The sequence below is a fragment of the Chelonia mydas genome, chromosome 12, assembly GCF_015237465.2.
Source record: "Chelonia mydas isolate rCheMyd1 chromosome 12, rCheMyd1.pri.v2, whole genome shotgun sequence".
Taxonomy (NCBI): Eukaryota; Metazoa; Chordata; order Testudines; family Cheloniidae; genus Chelonia; species Chelonia mydas.
Genome location: NC_051252.2, coordinates 24903623 through 24927397, shown reverse-complemented (window position 1 = coordinate 24927397; position 23775 = coordinate 24903623). Strand labels below are relative to the sequence as shown.

At 41.1% G+C, this 23775-nt stretch overlaps 1 protein-coding gene across 1 annotated transcript in view; it reads right to left on the bottom strand.

Annotated features, from left to right (window-relative positions):
- Positions 1-7065: 7065 nt before the first annotated feature.
- The window catches only part of CDH16 (cadherin 16), a 60707-nt gene continuing 43997 nt past the window's right edge, over positions 7066-23775 (bottom strand). Inside the window, exons 14-18 of the mRNA XM_037877387.2 lie at positions 21386-21519; positions 17850-18089; positions 15454-15570; positions 8799-8915; positions 7066-8474 (exon numbers count right to left, since the gene is read on the bottom strand). Of these exons, the coding sequence (XP_037733315.1) occupies positions 8380-8474; positions 8799-8915; positions 15454-15570; positions 17850-18089; positions 21386-21519 (703 nt within the window). The 3' untranslated portion in view covers positions 7066-8379. The remainder of the gene's footprint in view (positions 8475-8798; positions 8916-15453; positions 15571-17849; positions 18090-21385; positions 21520-23775) is intronic.

Below are 23775 nucleotides of genomic sequence, written 5' to 3'. Positions count from 1 at the left end.
AACTAAACTGACCCCTCATAGTTATCTTGACTCTGTTCCTCTGCATTTTTCAGGAATATGATTCTTTCTGTGTGACTGGTAGCGAGTCACTGACTGGCTGGGGAAAGGAATCTTGTGGACACACTTTCAAAATCTACCTAATTCTGCATCCATCTTTTTTCAGGCATGCTCATTAGCACCTGTCAGAACTCTGATTGTGAGGAAAAGGAGTCAAGACTGTTTTTTTCCACTCCTAGGTTTGTTGTTACCATCATTTGCCATAGTGCCTTTGACATTAAGAAGGCAGAATCTGCAAGCTAGTTGACTACCCAGTAGGGCTGAGCTGCCTACTTCAGATGCAGATCCAAACTCTTCCAAAGTTTGGAGGTCTTTGGATCTGATTGTTTGTTTGTTTGGGCTGTTATTTTCCACATTTATATGCATAAATGCTTACTGATGGGGGAATTTTGCATCACTGCACAGAATTAATGCCCCCCGCAGATTTCTTTGCTTCACCGTAGAAAAATGACTTCTGACAGGGAAGCAAAGGGAAGCTGCAAGAGCGGTCACGTGCCCCTCACCAGCAGTGTAAGCAGGTTAGTTTGGGCGCTGAAAGCAGCTGGTAGACACGTAAATCACTGCTGGACGGAAGGGCTCAGCAGTCATGCATGTTAGAGAGAGAGAGAGACACTCTGTCCTTCTCACTCACTATTGCGGCATGCTCGAAGTGGAGGGGAAGGGCTTTGGGATGTTTCTGACGAGGTAAGTGTGAGGTAGGCTCTTTCCCTCAGGTAGAGCAGAATGTAGCAGCCTGCCTGCTTAGTGAATTGTTCTCATTGTTCTTAGAGCATTCCCCCAGGAGTATAAAACATGTAAAAATTTTAAGGATCCTTTATATTGCCAAAGTGGTGTAAAGGAGCCTTATTGTAAAGAACAGTGTGACCTTATAAATGCTTATCGTGCTTTAGTGATTAGAACTGGTCTAAATTTTTGGACTGAAAAAATTTCCTATCAAAATGTGCTCCATGAACTGTTTGCTACTGACCTTTCTGGAGATGGTCAGTAGCCAATATAAATTGTGAGTTTGAGTCCCCAGCCCTCACTTGCTCTCCAGTTGCCTATGATGTAACACTGAGAATATGGCTGCATATATTTGTTGACTAATAACTAAAAGTAAAGGCTATGTTGCTATTAGACCGGGGGGGCAGTTTGGTGACTTCCTCCAATGCTCCCCACTCCCATTCTCCATCCATTGTTCTATAGTTTAAATAAATTACCAAAAAAATTGAAACCAGCATGATTATACTGCATTATTTTAACAAATAAAATATGCAGAATTTTGCAGAATTTTAAAATATTGTGTGCAGAATTGTTAATTTTTTGGCACAGAACTCCCCCAGGAGTAAATGCTGTTTCAGTGTGGTTAACTCGCATGATGTTAAAAGTGCCTCAGCAGTTAATGTAGCCAGGATAAGGGTGTGTGTGTGTGTACATGCACATACAAGGTAGGAGTATATTTACATATCCACAATTGCATACATGCCTGCTCCCTAAAATCAGTTCCTAGCTGATCCAGGGGCATTTAATTGAGCCGTGTCCCCACTCTTTCACCTACACAGCAGTTATGTATTCAAGTCAGATGCACTTGTGCATAAATCAAAAGGATCAAGAGAGAGCTTATAAACTTTTACATCTGTTTCAGGTCTAGAGAAAACAATTACCATATTTAAGGTGTTATAGCCACTCTGGGGATGGAAAAAAGTTTAAAAATACACTTCGTGTTTACATTCCTTTTACAGTAATGGCTCTATTCTCATTTTTGGTTCATTTGTTTAATGGCTGATTGCTGATTTTTAAGCTTATTTAGGATTGGAAACTGTCTAGTTTCGGCCCCTCTTTAGTTGCGTACTATATATGGATCTAGACAACTATCACCCAATTTCTGTTTCAGCCGTGACTGCAAAAATTGTATAAGGGTTGTGGGAGTGGGAACGGATGTGCTGTCAAAGTCATCAGGGTATAACTGTGAATATCTTACACTTTTAACAGTCTGGTTTTAGACTTTAACAAAGTACGATTTCTGTTCCCCTTAACTGCTTAGCTGCTGAATGTTAAGGTAGGTTCTGCCAGAATGCACTTTCTGTGCTGCTAAAAATAGCAGGTATGTCCTAATGATTTCCGTGTAATGTTAATGGTGTAGCATAGACCACAAGTAAAAGAATTAAGGAACTTGGCTGCATTTGATATCTGACTACCCAAACGAAGGCGTTCCACAGGACAGATCTGAATGTTTTATTCAAATATGGAGGTGCAATACTGGTTTATCACTAGAGCACAAGAGACTTTCATCTGACTTGTTCCTGAAGACGGACTGTGATACAATCTGTTACCTTTTGTGCTGCATGGCTCCTGTTTATGATTTGAGAAGAACCTTGGGAGTTAAGTTCTTCTTGATATAAAACTTAATTCTCAAGGAGCTAATGCATTTTTATTTGCCCCTTAATCTTTTTTTAAAAAAAAAATCTCTTACTCACTGGAAGAGGCATCATTGCTCCATTTGTTTAATTATAGCTTTACTTTTTTTTAAATGAATGCAACTGTTTTTACAGTTTGAACTATAACTGAATATACTGTATTAATTCCATGCTGCAATGCATCTTGCATGATTGCAAGGAGTGGGTTTGTGTGACCATCTCCCGAGGACACTCTTTGAAACAGTGGTTCAGCATGTATCAGGCTTGCTTGGCTAAGTATTGGTAATACTAAGCAAATACAGTACTCCTCAAAGTGCACCTGCTTGAATCATAGAATGATAGAATCATAGAATATCAGGGTTGGAAGGGACCTCAGGAGGTCATCTAGTCCAACCCCCTGCTCAAAGCAGGACCAATCCTCAATTAAATCATCCCAGCCAGGGCTTTGTCAAGCCTGACCTTAAAAACTTCTAAGGAAGGAGATTCTACCACCTCCCTAGGTAACACATTCCAGTGTTTCACCACCCTCCTAGTGAAAAAGTTTTTCCTAATATCTAACCTAAACCTCCCCCACTGCAACTTGAGACCATTACTCCTTGTCCTGTCATCTTCTACCACTGAGAATAGTCTAGAACCATCCTCTTTGGAACCACCTCTCAGGTAGTTGAACCTGGACGCTATTCCATGAGCTAGGAAAGAGATTTATTTTATTCATAGGTATTATCTTTTTAGGACAGGGGATGTATATGCATAATACAAGGACAACAAGAAGAACAGAAATTCAACTGGTTTTCATGCAGAGAGGTTGCACATTTATTACGGGAAGCTTTACCTAGCTATAGCAAAGCCATTTATGGAAATGCCTCCACATTCCAGACCCTAGTTCCTTTTGCCTCTGAGAGAGCCTCTAACCTGGTAGAAGCTAGTTCACTTGGGTTTAGTACGAACCCCACTGCGCCATTGTTCAGGGTTCTAGGACCTAAAGATCAGCTCTGCATCCCTGTGTTGGGTGGTAGAATCCGGCACACTTCTGCTACGGGATATCAGTTGTCTCGGTTTGCTAGGTGGAAACTCTACTGGAGTTTACTCTCTTCAGAAATGGAACGATGGGCTCATGGAAGCATGCCCACCCCAGAAAACCAGCAAAGCATATTTTGGTCTGACTTCTGCGCGGGGTTCAGTCCCAAGTCTAAACTGAACAGGCTGTACTGCATGCCCTAGTCACGTCAGCCTCAGGAGGTCAAAAAAGTTACTAAAACAGGAACAAACAACATGCAGATGGTGGATTTAATTATTTTACAAGTTACAAACTTTGAGATCAGTTTCAATTGTAACAAAGGTCTCCCCCCTTCCCTTCTCTTTCAATAGAGCTTTGTTACAACAGAACCAAAACACTCTTATAATCCCCAGGGATAGTTGTGTGTATGGGTTTTTTGCTGTTTTATTTTTGTTTTTTATGAATTATAAATCAAATGACTGGATTGGCAAAAGCCCCCTCAGCCAATTGACTTCATTTTAGTTTCTAAAAATGATGGTTCATTTTTAATTGTTTAGACCAGGAAGGGGCTGAAGTTTCACGATGTGAGCATGACCATGTAGGAAAATGACCTTAAATGTGATTGTAGGCACAGGCTGTGGTTCTTAAAGGTTACTTTCATCAGGCACTGAAATGAAACTTTCTGCTAATCAAACGTAAGCGGGTTATGTCGACAGAAAGCCGATGAGCAACTCCAACTGTAAAGCTAGCTAATAAGGAGGTGTCTACAGCTACCAGAAAAACAATAGATGGCTGGATTTCTTCTGCTTGACTTAGGAATAGTTCGTGCTGCTTTTGCTCCTTCCTTTATCATCATGAAAACCTAATTGGCAGTGACATTCTCAGTACGTGCTTGTCTCTATATTTGCCACCTTGGACTAATAAAACAGGACATCTCTGTCTGATTAAAAAGACAACATGTAGCTTGTGGTGATAGTAGATATGTGTCCAGAGGGTGCAGAAGGGATGTTTGCGCTTGCTCACAGAAAGCCAAAAACCAGTCAGGGAAAGGCCAGAACTGAAAGCTCCTTAAAAATGGTTCAAAAGGGGAATTAGAAAAGGGAGGCCAAGCTGACAGAGTGGCCCCTCAGTGGATTTTCTCTGTCCTCTCAGAGTTCTCACACGTGGGTTAGTGTCTGAGCTCCTGTAACGGTCCATTGCGGGGAAGAATGAGAATCCTTGCTGTGAATACAAGAGCTGTGCTACAGAGCTCCTTCCAGCAGGTGACATGATGACTTTCAGGACAAAATCTCTTATGGCTAAGAACGTCAAGTAGCTACTTCTTAGAATTGCCTACCCGTGGCTTGAGTCCGGGATTTTCAAAGGAGCCTTAGGGAGTTAGGTGCCGAGCTCTCAGTAAATTTCAGTGGGAATTGGGCACTTAACTCTCTGTTTCCTTTGAAAAAACCTAGCTTTACACATCAGATTGTAGTGACTGTAAGGGATCATTATGGAGTATTGGGTAAAACCCACATATTTTCAAAATGACTGCCTAGCCCACAATACATAGACTCCCAATACCACAGCAGGTTATGGAGAAGCCAGGCAAGTCTATCAAGTAAATAACATGTTTTTTGGAAAAGTACAAAGTTGTATTTCTAGTAAGGCCTAAATCCAGCCTCCCACTGTGTGCATGCAATCTTGAACATACACATGCATGCACACCTTGGTGTACCATGACCCATGAACCCTATTGAGAATCTCACACCTGCATATCCAGGTGATAGAATTGTAATTTCCAATCCCATCAGCTGAGTGCACAGGGGGTTAGAGTCTATTACCTTTGCTTGCAGGTGGTGCTGCATCAAAGTGTTCACTCAGGAGTGTTCCTGCGCAGAACAGAACACAAATGGGAGCCAAGCTCTGAAAATCCATGCCCACGCTATGTAGGTATCTGATTCTGGTTACACAGCAAAAATAAAGGAAATCACAAGCCAACAACTACATTCAAATAACACTGATTACAAACAACCCTCCCAGAGAGCTGAAATGCCACCCACACCTTGCCTCCTCCGTCACCATCATTGTGCTGAGGAAAGTAGCTTGTTATTACTGTCAGCAACTGTATCTGCATCTGCCAGGCATATTGTTACTAATGAAATACAAGAACACAAACTTTTGTGCTATCGTTGCAATGATCCAACTTTTGTACATACCAGTTTGGCTTAATGAGTTATAAAGTAGGTTTTGGGGAGAGGAACTGTTAATATCAATGTCCACACAAGTCCTTACCCTTCTCCACCTCTCCTTGTAAGCCTCTGCTTCACATAACCTGTCTTCATATTTGGGCATTGAAGGCAAAGCAGAAGTACAGGCCATCTTAAATAGTCAGTATTTTAACAGATTGCTCTATGACCTGCAGCTGGTTTATAGGTAGTTCTGTGGCTGTCTATGAAAGAGACATCTCATTTTTCTGGCTAAAATCCAAGTTGTGTGTTTTAATAGAATCTCAGTAACACCTCACCCACAACTAGAAACACGGGGGGTAACATTTTCAAGAGTCACTGAGGTCTGGTGTACACCTAAAACATAGGTTGACCTCACTACGTTCTTTAGGGCTGTGAAAAATGTTTGACTCTGTGCAACGTAGTTAAGTCGACCTAACCCCCACTGTAGACACAGCTGGGTTGACAGAAGAATTCTTCACCTGACCTAGCTACCGTCTCCAGTGGGGGTGGATTTACCATGGAGATGGAAAATTCCATTCCATCACTGTAGCAAGTATCTATACTACAGAACTAGAGCCATGTTGCTGCAGCATCACAGTGGTGCTGCTGTAAAATTTATAGCGTTGTCAGACCCCTAGGTAACTTAGGAGACTTAAGGTCTGATATACAAAGATAGATAGGCATCTAAAGATAGGTACCTAGTGGAATTTACAAAAGCACCTAAGTAGTTTAGGTACTTAACTCCCCTTTACTTCAATCCTGATGATGTCAGTTAAAGTCAATAGGTTTGCAGAGTTTGTAAGTCAACACAGAAATTGTCCCACAGCTTTAAGTACCCAAATGAAATGTCCGTCATCGTCCATGACATTCAAATTCCCTAAAAGCAATATTTTAACCTGCAAGAGACAGCTCGTAGAATCAGTCACTGTCAGTGTAAGTATTTAGTGTGTGTGTTTTATACAGAGTTGCATGTGCGTCAGATAACTACAACAATGGGCTAGATCCTTGACTATGGCTGAGATATGCTTGGTGCAGCTGGGCTGGCAGGTGAGCAAAGTTACCTTTGTGCGCCTTCAGTCTTCGAGCCAGGCCAGTCCCCAGTGGAATTCTGGGTGGCTTTAGCGTCCATTCTGGCAGCCAGGGATCACCAGGGTGGAGTGGGTATAGGAGCTATTCTGGCTGCTTTTCCACCACCCAAGGATTTCACTCACATCAGGGATTTCTCAGGAAGTCAGTTCAGCCAGCTTCCCAGCAACTGGGCTAGACCTGAGATTCAGGCTCAGTAAATATTAAATCTCCATGTTTATTGGCAGTGTTTCCTTGCTGATGTTTCATGGCCATGGGAAACAATGTGAAAAGCAGTACCTTCTTGTGTAGATTTAATTGAATAGCAGAGATCTGAAATGAGCGTTAATGTTGTTGCTTTAATTTCTTATAGTGCATATTTATTTTCCAACATAATAGCAGAGAAATACTTTAGTGAACAGAGTCTAGTTTATAGGTCACTTAACTTATCAGAGAAAACAAAAGGGTCATTTAATTACAATATTTAATTAACTCTATTGGATTCATACAATTTATAGCACTATAAAATTCATGAGCTCCAATCATCATTTAGCCTCCCAAATTGCTTAGTGCCCCATGAAAATTTCACAGCAGGTAAAAATGATAGCTTCCCAGAAATCTACAATTCTTTAAAATCTTTTAAAGCAAAAGTTATTATTTTTCACTTGCAGTAAGCTGGAGCAGAAGGAACAGAAGAGTATTTTTCCACAGTGCTGAATGAGGCCACTAAAATGGTAACTCTGAAAAGTACTTCAGCTTTCATTTGCAGTTTCTGATCTTGTCACTGAATAACTAGAACCCATGAACTTCCAAGGGGCAGGAAGAAGAGAGTTGAGAGTACTATTTGTAAGAATGAACAGGGATGTAAAATAGCTACTGGTTGTTTTTCAGCAATTATTGTTAAAAATTCAGTCTTACAAAGGGGGATTGAAGTGAATTATACACAGACAATGTGATTGGGCTACTCTATTATATTGCAAGACAGGCTAACACTGCTTATCGCATCAGGGATACAAGGCAATTTTCTAATAATAAGTACCCTATCTAAAGAAAAGAGGGAACAAGTTTCTACCAAATCAGCAAGGCTTCCATGGAGTCCAGACTAACCTAGACCTTGTGCTGCTCTCTTACTTACTTATTTGGAGCCTGATCCTGCTTTCATTCAAGTCATCAGGAGTTTCACTACTGACATGAATGGGAACAAGGTAGGGCTTTCTATTTGGGCTCAATCCTGCAAGGTGCTGAATGCCCTCAATACCCAGTTAAGAGTACCTATTCAGTACCTTTTAGAATCAGGCCCTTAAAGAGAGAAAGGAATCACATTTCTGCTGCTGAAGATGATACAAACCTGGAGTCCCTGGGTCTTTGATCCTCTCTGTCTGTTCCCAATTTACTTTTTCAAACAAATTCAAACAAACATTCTTACAGTAACAAAAACCATTCTAGTTTGTTTTCTTAGTTGAAGGAGGTTTCCTAGATTAAAGAGAGATGACATTTCAGTTACTTAGGGAGTTCAGTCACTGCACTCTTTGTGTCATAATCCCATATACTGTACCATATTGAATGTGATTTGACACACACACTGTGTTGGCTGACCTATCCATTTGCAAGTGTTTTGTAAAATAAGCTGGGCCATTATTTTGCTGTGTCATGCATGTCATGGACTATAAAGGTTGTCACAAGCTTTGCGTTTCTTCTTTTTATTAGCTCCCAGGAGGGTCAAATGAACAAAGATTATGAGCATGAAGAAACCTGGGGGGAGAAATGGAAAACAAAATGAGTTGAAGCTAACGAGTTGAAGCTTTGTCAGTGTTCACATTTTTGTATTAGAACAATTCATAAACCAGACGTTGTTGTTTTTTGCTTTTTTTGTTTTTTGTTTTTGTAAATGATATTGGAAGTGAAGAAGAAAAAAATGTGAACATTATGGCAGATAATAATAAGAATATCAAAACAAAACTTGTGTATCAGAGAATACTTCCACTGAAATGCTACCTCAGCTAGAAATGAGCAGACATAGATTCTCTCAAACAAAGTAGACTCTGGTTTGTTTTGTTTTTGTGGGCAATTCCATACCTATAGTTCCCAAGGTACCAACAATAACGCTCACTGCAGAAATCACTGTAGGCTTCCCTTCCATTCTTCCAACCTCTTGCATGCATTCTCCTTCCATGGTACACAAGCAAATAGTCACTGGGTTCAAAAGGAAAGACAAAGAATTCAGGATTAACTCCCACGAGAGAGATCAGAGATGAATAGGGACAATCCCCTGAGTTGAAAGAGCATTCTCGTCAGAACTCAAACTGGAGGGGAGGATGATGAGCTCCACATGGACAGATCTTGTGCCTGCCTGGAGCAATCAATTCCCAAGTGGGCACATTCTCTAACATGTTCCCACCCTTCCCCCCCCCCTTTTTTTTTTAAAAGTCTGTACTAACAATAGTTGGATAAGGCATACCTGCCTATATTGCCTCCTCCACCAAGTCCTGTACTGATTCTTGTGGTAAAGTTTAGTACAAATGTAAGGCAGGGTGTGACGTTGTCTGATTAGAGTATGACCATGCAAATCATTGTTGCTACCACTGTTATATAATTGCAATGAATCTTATACAAAGTGTGATGCATGGCCAGAAAGGGCTAAGCAGCTTGCAGGCTGATTCACCCAGATTCAACCTTTAGGGACATATTGGTAGATAATGTTTGTGGTTTTGTGTGTTTACATATATATTGTTATCAATGTAATCGAGCAGTCCCTGTCTATTCTGTTAATTCAGAGATCAAAAGGAAGTATTAACATTTAAATGAACTATAAACATAGGATAGCACAGTATTTATCTCTCTTTGAAATGTATAGCAAATCACCTGCGAATGGTGGAAAACAAGCAATTGTCTTATGTTAATCTGTGAAGCTAATTACCGGTGATGCTTAGGAAATAGGTTTACTTCAAAGTCTCCATGATTGCCTACTGTTCGCCTGAGGACTCCGACCTGTCAAGAGAAGGCCTGGAACTGTATAAAACCCCCTCGAGTCCTGATCCTTTTTACCTCAGATCTACTTGATGCTTCATGCAGGGGAAGCTTAAGACATAAGGCTGAGATCTCTAGTCCTAACTGGATCACCCTGAATATGGACATTGAACCTATTGACTAAATCTGAAAGAACCCTTTGTAACTATAAAGCTCACCATCTCCACTATGAATCTGATCTCAGAACTGTACTCATGTCTGTATGTATACTGATCTTTTAACCAATACTCTCTCTTTTCTCTTTTAATAAATTTTAGTTTAGTTATAAGAATTGGCTGTAAGCGTGTGTTTGGGCAAGATCTGGAATATTCATTAACCTGAGAGGTAATGTGTGTAATCCTTTGGGATTGGTAGAACGTTTTGATATGATGAATAAGATTTTCAGTAAGCCTCATTACATTTGACTTGGGTGTCTGGGAGGAGGCCAGATGCTGGATTGCTTGAAGGGAACTGTGTTGGCTTCTCAGTAACCAGTAAGGTATTATAGAAGCAGTTTTGTGTTGGTTTGGTAAATTTAAGTGTTGGAATATCCACCAGCTTTGGGGATTGCCTGCCCCATTCTTTGCAGTTCACCCTAATTGAGTGACCTCAGTGCGGCTCCCCCGGGATCCCGATCACACAGGGTTACAAGGTTGGGAAAGGAAGAGGAGCCTGAGTTTGCAGCTGAACTCAGCTCTGCCTTATTTGCAACAAAATAAATCCACCTTCTTGACAATCCAAGAATGAGAATCAGAGAAAATTACCTAAAACTATGAAAGAAAAGGATAAGCATACACAGGCAAAGACCTGGTATTCATATGGGTAAAACTCAAACAGATGGGAACTCAGGTCAGCTTCAGACTAGGATTCAGGGTTTATTTTGCCCAGATTAGTTCACCCATCCCCATTCTCAACCAATTTTTTTGATGAGCACCTCGCATATCAGAGGTGTAAACAACCCTGAATCATTTCTCTGCCCTCGCCTAGCTATTTGGCAAAAATAAAAACCATCTTCCGTATATTTTTAGCCCTAGCTAGCAATGTGACAGGGAGAGAAATTGCAAAGAAATCATTAGCAAAATTATTTTAAAGTTGTAACATCCTCAGCAATAACAACTTTCCAACCCTACTTAGCACAGTTAGCTGTATAACTAACATTTTAAAAGCAAGAGCTTGGCTTGTAATCAACTCTGTACGTACCAACAAAGCCTAAATTCTGAGATATCAGTTTTAACCCTTTTGTGAGAAAATCATTTGCATTAATAGAACCAGGTGAACAACTTACAACAAATAATTTATAAGGTGAATTTAGCTCTTTTTCCTGTTCATAGATTGTCTGCAAACAGACCTGTGACTTTATACATTTATTTGAGATTCAAATTGTTTGACAAAAGCTTTGTATGACCAAATCTCTGTGAAATTCTTAAGCACCCATCCTGCAAAGATTTATGCATGTGTTTAACTTGCACATGAGTAGTCCTTTTGAGTTCAGTAAGACTAATCATGTATTTAAAGTGGAGCATTTGTCTACGTAAACTCACAGATGCACTAGTCAGTTTCACTAAAGACCCAATCCCAAGACCATTGAAGTCAAAGGGAATCTTTCTATTGACTTCAATAAGACTTGGATCATGGGACATTCAATGAAATTAAAAGGTGGCAAATTCAAAACCGATAAAAGGGAAGACTTTTTCACACAATACATAGCATTTAGATGTCATTGCAAAAGAAGTCATTGAGGCCAGGAACTTAGCAAGATTCAAAAAGGGATTTGTCATGTAATGGATAACAAGAATATCCAAAGTTATAACAGTTAATGCTCACAACAATTTTGGAAAGGATATTAAATCTCATACATCAGGGTTTAAACCAATGTCTAGTAGATTAGATTGGTAGATTACTGGGGTGCGCTGGGGAGTCAAATTTCCCAGGTCTGCCTACTGTGAGTTCTTAGACCTTCCTCTGAAGCATCAGACACTGGCCTTTATAGCTACATCTACAAAGGGATAAAAAACCCACTGCTGGTCCAGGTCAGCTGACTTGGGCTCATGGGGCTCAGACTCCAGGGATGAAAAATCACCATAGAGATGTTCGTGCTCAGGCTGGAGCCCAAGCTCTGGGACCTACAGAGGTGGAGGGTCCCAGAGCTTGTGCTCTAGCCTGAGTCCGAATGCCTAGACAGCAATTTTAGCCCTGCATCCTGAGCCCTGCAAGCCTGAGTTAGTTGACCCAGGCCAGCCACGGCCATGCTGCGGATCTTTTATCCCTGTATACACATAGCCTATCAGAGACTATGGAGCAGATAGACTTCAGCCTGACCTGGTATGGCAATGCCTCCATTCATAAGGTCCATGCCCTTAGTGTTCAACGGAGCAATAGCTCAGTAGCCTCTCATGATCTTGTGAGGGTGAAAGAGACTTTTAGTGTACTCTTCTCTCCTGTCTTCCCAGCGCTATAGGTGTGCTATGATTTTGCCACTGAAATCACAGAATTCTCTTATTTGAAAGTAAGTGCCTGTGTTAATGAATTGTGTTACTGCTACAGTTCATTATATGTATTTACTTTCTTACTGCAGTCTTTGGAACAGTAGTCTGATTACAGACAACTGGGGTGCAGAGGAATAATGATGCATCGATATTAAATGTTTCCATTTATCTTTTCAGTGTGTTCGCACTAAGGATGTTCTACTTAGTGATCCTTAAAATAGCCCCTCTAAATGGTTCTCTTTCAAATACAAGTGCAATGCATGCAGATGAATCTGTGTAGCAATTTTAAATACAAATATCAAAACATTACAGACTCCTGAACCCACGCACATCTATTGCGATGGGCTCTCAAAAATGTAAGTGCCTGCTGACCTTATAAAATGTAACTGAGGCTTTTGAAACATCTTATGAATTCAGACAAAACAAACATAAGCTCATATAAACTGCTCAGAATTACACTGGCACAGACCCAAAAGATGACACCTGTGATACTCCTTCTGTTCTGAGCTGCTTTCACTTTTTAATGTTATAATTTTCTCTACACCACTTAGAGTCACGTAGGACAGGTTTGCTAGCTTTATATACTAGCAGACTGTGCTGTGCTATGGCACGTGCCTTCTTTTGAACCTGAAGTAGATTATTCGCTGTGTTCAATCCTGTGTGTTCTGCTCATTATCCCCTAAGTAAATTCCACTAAGTTTGTCAAATAAGATTTACTATTTATGTAGACTCATTCTTAACAGCTCATGTTTCTTTCCTGTTTGTGATCTCATCTCTTATTCATGCGCCTAGGATCTCTCCTGCCACTGAAGTGAGACTTACTGGGCTTGCCTTCCCTGACTTTAGACCCTCATTCTTCCTCCAGTCTCCATACTTCCCCTCTCTGTCCCTAAATAGCAACCATTATTAGAAATCTCTGTATATGGATCCACAGCCACCCAGCCATCTCTCACATCTCACATGTGGTGCTTCTCCATCCAATTACCATATCTTCATCTAGGTCTGTAGTAGGAAAATTACTGTGGATATTTACTTGGGAGAGGAGTGGTAAGCGAACTGTTGACATGTGCACTGTCTGTAGTTAAAAATATGTTCTGCATTGTTCATACAATCCTTGAACAGGGCACCTTAATTATGTAACTCTTTGGGGCTCTAACATCCGGTGTTTATCCTTGAGGAAAGCTTTCATTTTCTTTACATGACATAATTAACATAAGAGGTTCCACAAGAGATTAATTCAGTCTAGGTTCTTGGTTATGAGACACAGATAAGGTAGAGAATAAAATAAGTGACTGCATATCTTCTGTTGAAGTTGCAAATGTTTTCGCAAAGGCAACAGCTCAGGTGCAAAACAGGAACATAGACTTTTGGTTCTTGGCCCAAGGCAAAAATATCATTCATGCATTCATGTACATGCTGTCCGAGAAACAAAACTGCTCTTCCCAAAATGTGTTCCGGCACTCAGAACAGTTTGAAGGAACGTAGCAAAAATAGCGTCAGTGGGAATGCACAGAACAGCCTCAGCATTAGGCTACTAGAAACTCGATGCTACATGGTTTAATTCTCTGGAAAATTCATTTTTATTTTTGCTGAAGCATGTTCCTAACCTGGACGTTTTGAGTAAAAAGCACGAAATCTTTCTCTGTTGTGCTTAATAATTTGCACTGGCTGGAGAATTTTGAAAGAATCTACAAGTCCTGCACGTATTGAATAGCTTGCTGTGAATATTTCACCCCTTACTTCAGACTTGTGGATTTTAAAGCCAGATATGGACCATTCTGATTATCCAGTCTAAACCCCTTGTCATGAGTCTCCCTTATGGGCCAAATCATGGACTGCTTCTCTCCAGGAGGTATGGGGAGAAGGTGGCTGACTGGAGATACTCTGAGGACTTTCATCAGTGCAAAGCAGACACATGTATTGTGCTACAGTGAACAGACTACACTGTGCTTACACCTGCTACAAAAAGGAACAGCATGTGCTGTCACACACGAGGAGGCACACAGTGTGGCAGGGCCCTGCCCATGCTGCTAGCCTTGATGACCATGCTGCTTGGTGTGGTCACCGGCCCCGCACAGCCTGAATATTAGGTCTATGCTGTCTGGCTCCTGCCCTGATGTGCTAGTTGGAGAGGCTCCCTGTGCCTGCTCCCCTTCCTAGGGTATTGGCAAAGGGGAGCTGTAATTATTTAGCCCTTCATTTGGAAGTGACCAAGAGTGGTCCAAAGAGTATCCTTGGATTTTCTGGTCCTTCTTTGTGTGTCTTCTCTTTGCCAGGCGGTCTTTTAGTGATCCTTCTTCCTTTCAGAGGGTTGCCAGGGGTGTACTGTGTCTCTAGTTGAAATGTGGAGCCATCACCCACCCCAAGACGTTCTGCTGCTGCTATTGGCTCTTAGCAGGCGTGCCACCTTGCAGCCAGCATATCTGAGCAACCGTGTCAAATCAGGGACTTTCCTGAGGTTGCACTTGACCCTGCATCTCCCCCCGTGCGAGATCTCTCTGCTGTTACCAACCCTTTGTGCTGCCTGAGGTGAGGCAAAACTATTTTTACAAGCAGATGTCTTTCCTGATAGCTTTAAAATTGCAGCTCCAGGGTGGCGCATGGGGTGTTGTATATAATGAGAACGGCTTGAATAACAGAACACCAGTGTGATTATAAAAAAACACCCTCCAGATTAAAACCCAGAAAACGAACTGAGTGAGTGCGACCTGAGATGACATTCCCCTGCAGGCGCTACATTACAGGTGCCACATGGAAAGAGCGGAAAAGAGAGGCTAGTAGAGACCATAATTTACAAAGGAAGATCTTTGTAACTCCTTAACTTATTAATGTGGAGAAAAGAGTAGATCGGGGGTTCTCAAACTTCATTGAACCGTGACCCCCTTCTGACAACAAAAATTACTACACGACCCCAGGAGAGGGGACCAAAGCCTGAGCCCCACCACCCCGGGTGTAGGGGGGCAAAGCCCAAGCCCCACTGCCCCAGGTGGGGAGGCCAAAGCCCAAGGGCTTCAACCCCAGCAGGGGGCCTGTAACCTGAGCACCCCTGCCCAGGGCTGAAGCCCTTGGGCTTTGGCCCCGGGCAGTGGAGCTCGGGCTTCAGCTCTGGTCCCAGCAAGTCTAAGCCAGCCCTTGTGACCCCATTAAAATAGGGTCCCGACCACAGTTTGAGAACCACTGGAGTAGATTAATGGACTTCGTTATAAGAACTCTCTCAGCATGAAATGCCTTCATATTACCTGGTAGTTGAATGTGTTGGGCTTTAGATGGAGTTCCACTGTCTTTCAGGATAAAGGTAACAAGGTGCACTTTGGGTTCCAGCCAACTGATTCCCATGGTGAGATAAGCATGTGTGTCTGCAGAATAACAGAGAACATGCAAAATGAAACAGAAGGACAAATATCAGAACTGGGAATGAGGAGAGAAGGAAGGGTGGGGGGACAACAAAACAAACCAGCTGTGGCTTGCAGTCACTCCCTCTTTTCTAACCTTACACTGATCCTGGGCTGCTGTGTACCTTAGGAAGCTGTGGGGCTAAGTTATAGCAGCCTCCCTGCGCCACCATATGGTCTGTAGCACTGCCTGGAATCTCTGCAGCACTATGTTCTGCCCTGCCTCTAACGTACCCCTCCCAGGCCAGCCCCTGCTCTTGTCCAGGGCTTGCAAAGGGGTGCTTGCGAGACAGCCGTACAGCTGTCTTCCACAGACCTGGCGCCAGGATAATTTTCCCCCAGTTGGAGCCAGGATTAGTAGGCCTCCTTTTTGCTGCTCTGGCAATTTTACCTGGCCACTAAGAGGAGGGGTGATGATTTCACCCATTATTTTTATCAGAAATGTGTGTTATGTCACATCATAGAAACCTTAACTCTGACCCAAAATAAACCCCATTCCATCAGAAACCTCAAAATACACAAAGGAGAGAGGAAATACACACACATATATTAAGGACACACAGTGATCAATATCAACTGCAAGGATGCACACATAATGTTACCATAACAACGATATACACTTTCCTATTAAACTATATTTACAACATTATTATCAAGAAACAACAATAATAAGGACTTACTTCCTAAAAAATCTTATTGTCCATTGACAAATATATTAAGTAATATTTCCCATTAACAATAGCCCTTAAGAGAAAATACGTTGATTTTGGTATCTGACTAACACAAATATTATATTAAAATCCCTAGTGACTCATCTATCTCTCTATCTTAGAGTTTTATACAGCTGGTATCTATGCATCTTCCATGTAAACACCTCGTAGATCTATTTGCCAGATGTGAGAACTTCCTTTGACTTTTGAAAACTAACCAGAGGTTGAATTAGTTCAGAGGCTGATGACAAAACCTTTCTCAGTAAGCTTCATCATTGAATGATAATCACATCTGGCTTTCAAATATTGACAGTTTCTTAAACACTTTACTGCTGCTGCCTTTGAAAACTGCCACTTGTGGGAACCAAACTTGAAAATGTTTGAAATTTTCTATGTAATGTTATCTAATGGGGTAGTCAGATGGGCACAAACACACAGAAGACAATTTCCAAAGGTTTCAACAAGGAGCCATTTTAAAGTCTTTTGATCTCCAAGTGCCTACTCAGTTTAATCAGCATTTTCAGAAAATCTTCTAGTTGCTATTGAGACTTAACTGAAAGAGCTGGAAAGCATGAGACTATTACTCTTCTTTAAAAATTACAAGGAGATCAGAATCAGCCTTATAATGGGACTATATTTTCAGTCTTACCTAAGGGGGGAAAACCTACTGGTTCTCCCTAATAAAATGACCCTTATGTGCGGACCTGGAATGCTGGGCCCCCGACGCCACTCCAAAAATACTGCCCTCCACCACTTGAGTGGAATGGAGGACTATCATTCAGCAGTTAGCTATGGAAAAATCCTATTGCTCTCTCTAGGCTGAAACCAGACAATTGAAGGAGCATGATCAAGTGCTGATCCTACTCCTACTTGAAGCCAATGACAAAAACTCCCATTGGCATTATTAAGCACAGGAATTGGGTCAGTAACTCCCATTGAAATCAAAGGGACCAGGATTGGACCCCCAAACCATCCATAACAAATAATATTTCACCATTTGGCTTAATTAAAACTCCTCTCCTTCAGACACATCCTGAGATTTCCAGGGGTGAGAGGTTTCAGAGTAGCAGCCGTGTTAGTCTGTATTCGCAAAAAGAAAAGGAGTACTTGTGGCACCTTAGAGACTAACAAATTTATTTGAGCTGAATGCATCCGATGAAGTGAGCTGTAGCTCAAGAAAGCTTATGCTCAAATAGATTTGTTAATCTCTAAGGTGCCACAAGTCCTCCTTTTCTTCTTCCAGGGGTGTTTAACCATGTGGAACGTTTGAAAGTGTAGTAAAAAGCTGTTGGTGTAAGACCAAAAAAAAGGACAAAAAGCAAATTTTGAAATCAAAATAACTTCTTTGTGACCTATAGTTCAAAACCATTTGCCAGATGTCCTTCCCACTTCCCACAAACATTCTCCTTGGCATTCTTGTTCAACATGGGAATTCTCAGCCCAAACAATTTTCCTAAGACAAAGTTAGAGCGGGACTAAAACAGGGTTTCGATCACTTCTCTGTAATGAACCCTATAGTTACCATTCACACACCATTGATCAGGTTGATCCTCCAGTTTCTCTGAAGCATGGGGCTATTGGCAAGAGCAAAAATCAATGGGACACTGTTTTCTGCCCCATCAGGGTCAAATGCACTGATAATGATGGATTGCTTTTCCCTCTGAGGTGTGCAGAGATGGGATCTGGAGTAGTCTCCTACTAGGAATGGAGAGTTATCATTGACATCCAAGATGCGGATTGCTATATCAGCAGTGACCATCATTGATGGGCTACCTGCAAGAAAACCGCAAAGTGAAACAGATAAAATTGCAGTGAAATTATTTCTGAGCTGGAATTACTGCTGTTTACAATATTTCCTTGCTCTTCTGGAAATCTGGAACCAGATCTTCAAAAGTGTTCAGTTCCCAACTGGCACACAGCATACTGAACTGTTTTGAAAATCTGGCCCTGATTCTGGGTGCTGAGCCCTTTTGAAAGCTTTGACCATAAAACTTGAGGAAGTGGGAAGGTTTGTGTAATTCCGTGAAACCAGACAGGCATATAAAGGAAATGAGGTTCACAGAAAGCCTTAATAGAATACAATTCTGAATCAGATACTATAATGCAATCATGGGCGAACATCTTAGGTAATATAACAGCTAGTATCTTGGAAGCTTCCTCACATTTTCAGCCTGGCCATACAGCATGACTCATTTGGTCTTGAGAACCTTCAAGTAACTTGCAATGAGGAGTATGAAAGCACATTTCCTTATCTAACTTTGTCAGAAATCCTAACCCTTTCTCGCCATAGGAATTCAGTGTAGACTTTCCCATGCCAAATTTTCAGGTGTTCTCAACCATTTACATCTATTGATTGCTAGCATACAAGTGAAATGCACTCAATTTTACAGCATCCAGTCTGCATGACCAAATTCTTGTTTGTGCGCACACATGTATGCATGCATTTTTGTGTCTGCACATTTAGTGACAACAGCTGAAAACATGGCCCCCAGCTGTCTTTAGTGCATTGGTAAAATTAAAACCAATAATCTTTATTTTTTTAAACTCAGTACTTGGGTCTGAATGCAGTCTTTCATGTGATGTATGACATAGATATCACTTGTAGGAGAAAGGGATAAAAACACCTCTTTATGCTGCCTTGATACAGCCACACTCAAAGGAACATCTATAATTTTAAGCTCTTCATAAAAGGCATGTTCCTAGATCAGAGAATCTAAAGAAGGGTGACAAAGATGTTCAACGGATGAGAATTTAAGTCTCAACCCATGCGAGGAGGATGCTCTTAGGTGAACCCATTGATATTTCTTAGAAGTTGCAATAAAACAATATGTATTGGCAAATACTTCCCAAATATCGGACCTAATCAGTATAGTCATGACATTCCTGTCAGAGTTAATGGACAAAGATACGCGCCAAGGCTGTCCATGTACTCTGTCCCAACCAAATGATCAAAAGCCAGAATGACTCGTATTGTGTGGCAAGTCCTGTGAGCCTCAAGCTGAGTCACTAGCACCTTTACCAATATAAATTTGATAAAGTGACGGTAGGATTAAAAGATCCCTTACTAAGTAGTAGCAGCCAGTATCTGTGTTAGAACTGTAGAGGTTATTCCACTGTTGCCCGGTCAGTACTCAGAACACTATGTGTACAGTTACAGATAGTTCTATGAATGGACCCTCCAGCAGTAACGAGGGACCACTAAACTAAGACATCAGGATGCAATCCTGGGATGTGCCGAGTTCCTTCCATAAGGTGCTGAGCTGCCTCAACTCCTACTGGCTTCGGTGCCTTGCAGGATTGGGCCTTTTGAACACTTGTGGCTATTTATATTTTAGAATGAATCATCCAATTTGTTTCTCACTGCAATTGTGTATAAAGAAATGTGATCAGTCATTTCCTTGACCTTGCCCCTTTAAATGCATTCAGTGATTTACCATTCAGTGGTGGTGTTGGGTTTAGGCAATTTGAATGCCAAGCCTTTCATCCATTACACACTGCAGCCAGATGACTACTGCTTCATATGACACACAAGATTTTTATATAATTACAATACTTGCGTTCACATATGATTCTTTCATTGACAGTGACAATAGTAAATTCTCTGTCTGGTGTCAGACACAGGTGTGAATCAGACAGGCTGAAAGACGAATGTTCTTGTCTGAATTAGTTGGGGTTTTTTTAAGTAAATTTGTTCGTGACATCATTGAAGTGTGAATCATTGCTGAGAAGCAGCGTTTATAGGAATAAATGGTTGATATGCTTTACTTAACAGCTTTGGTCTTTAAAAAACAACCTCGTCATTTTCCATCCATACAATCAGACCATGCACCTGTGTCCACTGATTGCAGTGGTGGTAGAGTTAGAAAAATCAGAATCAAGTTATGCTGTTTGTGATGCTGAATGTGAATTGAATATCACTCAACAAGCCCTCTTGTTAAATACAACTGAAAGAGTTCTTTAAGTCTGGACATTTCAATAAGGCCATCCATATACAATTCTTAGTGTGGAGGGGGATGGGAAGACAGACTGTTAATCAAAGCCATTTCACCACAGAAAGAGTAACTAGTTTTTCTTTAGGTATGTTTCAAAATATTTGTTAAATAATTTGTTTTCTTGGCATTAATCAATTTCCCTTAAGTTTCCCAGCTCTGTAGTGGTCACTTTATTTTTAAATTGACAAAACACCCTGGGGGGGAAAAAGTGATATCTCAGGTTGGTTGGTTGGTTTGAAGGTTGGTTGGTTGGTGAAACAAAAGAGTAGAGTCTTCTCTCAATTACATTGATGTAAATTTGGTGACTTAGTGATGTTACTTCAAACTTACATCATATAAATGAGAGCAGAATTTGGCTGTAACAGATCGTCAAAACTACTAATCCTTGCAGTCTGTATATCTCAGACTTGGATGCATAGATAATGCATAGGTCCAGGAGGTGCAACCTGTCCTTTTCAGTAGTAAATGGACCACCAGTAAGTCCATGAAGGAAGGATTTTGGTGAAGGTGTGTTCTGCTGCACATTTCATATACGGTAATGACAAAACTGTCAGTTTTTACCTCATAATATAAACACAAGCCCAGCACTGCTTACAGAAATCTTTAGTCCCATGTTCCTAAAGTAAGCAGGAGTGAAACCTTAAGCTAGAAGCTGCAAAGAGTCCTGTGGCACCTTTATAAGGTGCCATAGGACTCTTTGCTGCTTTTACAGATCCAGACTAACACGGCTACCCCTCTGAAGCTTAAGCTAGAAATCTCTCTCTCCATGCTGTTTGCAAAATAAGTGAAATCATGCAAGGTTTCATAGACTCATGATGCTCCTGTCTTTATAATCGAGACAAACTACATGGAGAAACTCCAATCTGAGAAGTGTGTCAAAGTCTACAAAAAGTAAATCTTTTCTGTCTCCCTTTTTGCAAATGCATATGTTATGCCAATGTAGACTGAATGTCTTATTTAGACATATATCCACTTACAAACCTGTTTGCATCACCTCTGAGTTTGGTCCTCTATCTCTTCCCTGTGCCTGAGAGCAAAAGAAACCTCTCTCATCCAAAACCAAATACACATTCTTACCTTTGTCCTGAGCAATAACCTGCACTGTGTAAACATTCTGCATCATTTCTCTGTCCAAAGTCTGCATGACTCTAACTTCTCCAGAATGCTCATCAATGGAAAGCCAGTTCATTGAATCATTTCTTAGGGAGTAACTGTAAAGTGAAATGTGATAGAGGTGATCTATAGTATGTTCATTTAATATTTTATTAAATGAATAATCAGACCATGGCCTACTGTTTTGTTATTAGCCTGGAATATCATTGCACATTCACAACGAGCAGAATATGCTTTATTCCTCATTAGCCTGTCAATTCTACTATGCACAGTTATGATGCAGCTATTAATTATATAATTCACTTCACCTTTCCCCTGAACAGTAAGATTCAGACTGTGGCGTAAAGTCAAAATCACCAGCGTGAAATTAAAGGAAGAAAATTCCAATCTGCTAAATCATAGAATCTGCTAAATCAAAAATAAAGATGGAATTGATAAAAAAAATCTAGTAAGTCTGAAATATTCAAGCCCAGAGCTTTAAAAACAGACACTTCATTGTATCAATAAATGTGAAATCAAGTCTGTCTCCTTTCAGGAATTCTTAAAAGAGTATTATCTTTAAACTGGGGACAGTAGATAGAAATTCTCCTGGGCCATAGTCTCCCATAGAGGGATACCGGTGATTTCCACTGAAGTCAGCGAGAGGGCCTCTTATTCTGTGGAGTGTATGGGCTGTGTAGATCAATTTCAGTTCAATGAGTTAAATCACTTGTGGGCCTGATTCACAAAAGTGACGGGTGAAGAGTTATGGGTGGCAGGCAGAAGAGATGGGGTTGGAGAGAGATGCACACCACTATTCTCAATCTGACGTTTTGTCTGACTGGTGGGTGGTGGTGGAATTTTTAGGGCCAGATCATCAGCTTCACCAGCGCTCCATTCCAGCATGCCCCTGGCTCCAGCGCATCCTGCAAGGAAGATTCCTGGAGCTAGCTACACCAAGTCTGTGCCAGTTGACAATCCCATGACATTGAAAGAATCCCCACCTGCATATTCATGGACTTTGATATCATGGACTTTGATATCTGATATGGTGGAGAACGAGGAGCCAGAAAATGAACCTGAGGGGGACGAGATGGATGTTAGAAAGGCCAGAGGAGGAGGAGGCTGCAATAGCCAAAATGGGAGAGGAAAAGACAATGCTAGCATGTTGTAGCATGCATTTGGAATAGAGCCATGCAGCACTTTCTGAAGTTACCTCTGGCTTTCCCAGGGAAAACTGTATTTCAAGTACTGAGTACAAAATGGAAATCCAGAATTTTGAAGGCCCCCAGGAATCTGTTGGATAGGATTCCCTTTGTGTTTATATTTAATATTGAACACTACTAGACCAGCAGTTAATCCATTTTTTAAAGGATCAGATTAAAATTGTGTCCTTATTTTAATGCTGTTTGGGTACATGTTTACAGGAACAAATAAGAGGTAATTTGAACTGTAGACTGCGCTCTGAAGGAAATTATACACTGGCTCATTAATTCCTGCTAGCTTTCTGGCAGGGTGCCAGGGCATCTATAATTTACCGCCTCCATTTTAGCCAGAAATCCAGACATGTGCCTCTGAAACATGCAAGAATTTTTCATTCTCTCTTGCCCTGGATGCTCTTTAAACAACTGCACTTTCCATTTTAGGTTTTGAATAAAAAGTGAACCGTTAACCTTCTATTTGGTCAAAAAAAACCCAAACCCATGCTTCATGGGCTATTGCAGATGAGTTTAGAATTTTGAGTGTATTCATCTGTAAATATATTTTTCTATCTACTCTCCCCCATTTAAAGGTAATGCTCACATGCTGGTACATGCAGTTCCTGCTCATGTGTTAATTTGACAACCTCTCCAGCATCATTAGGGAAAGAAACTCTCCATGTCCAAATGAACAAAACGATCTCGCAGTAAGCATTCTTTATACTTGACTTTTACATTTATTCAGACAGTGAAGGATATAAATGTGATCATATTTATGAAAGAATGGGTACTGCATTGCCAAAACAGGAGCCAGATTATGGCCTACACAGGAGAAGCTCAAATAAAGTCTACATGTTTCAACTCAGTTTCCTACAGATCATCCCTTTAACTTAGGGGTGGATTTACTTCATTGCTACTAGCAGAAGAGGTGTGGGTGTAGCCCTCAAAGCCCCTGGGTAATGGTGTTTCTACAAGGAATTTTCATGGATCTTGGGGGAGCCATGGAGGGCTGGGGCAATTGTGCCGCCTCTCTGTTCCCTGCTCCCACTCTGACCCACTTCTACCTGCCTCTGTCCCTCAGGTTGTTTAACAGTGCAGCGTAATCACCGGGTTAGGAAACTGATAACACAGGGCTTGATCTATTGCCTATTCAACTCCACAGCAGTCTGTCCATCT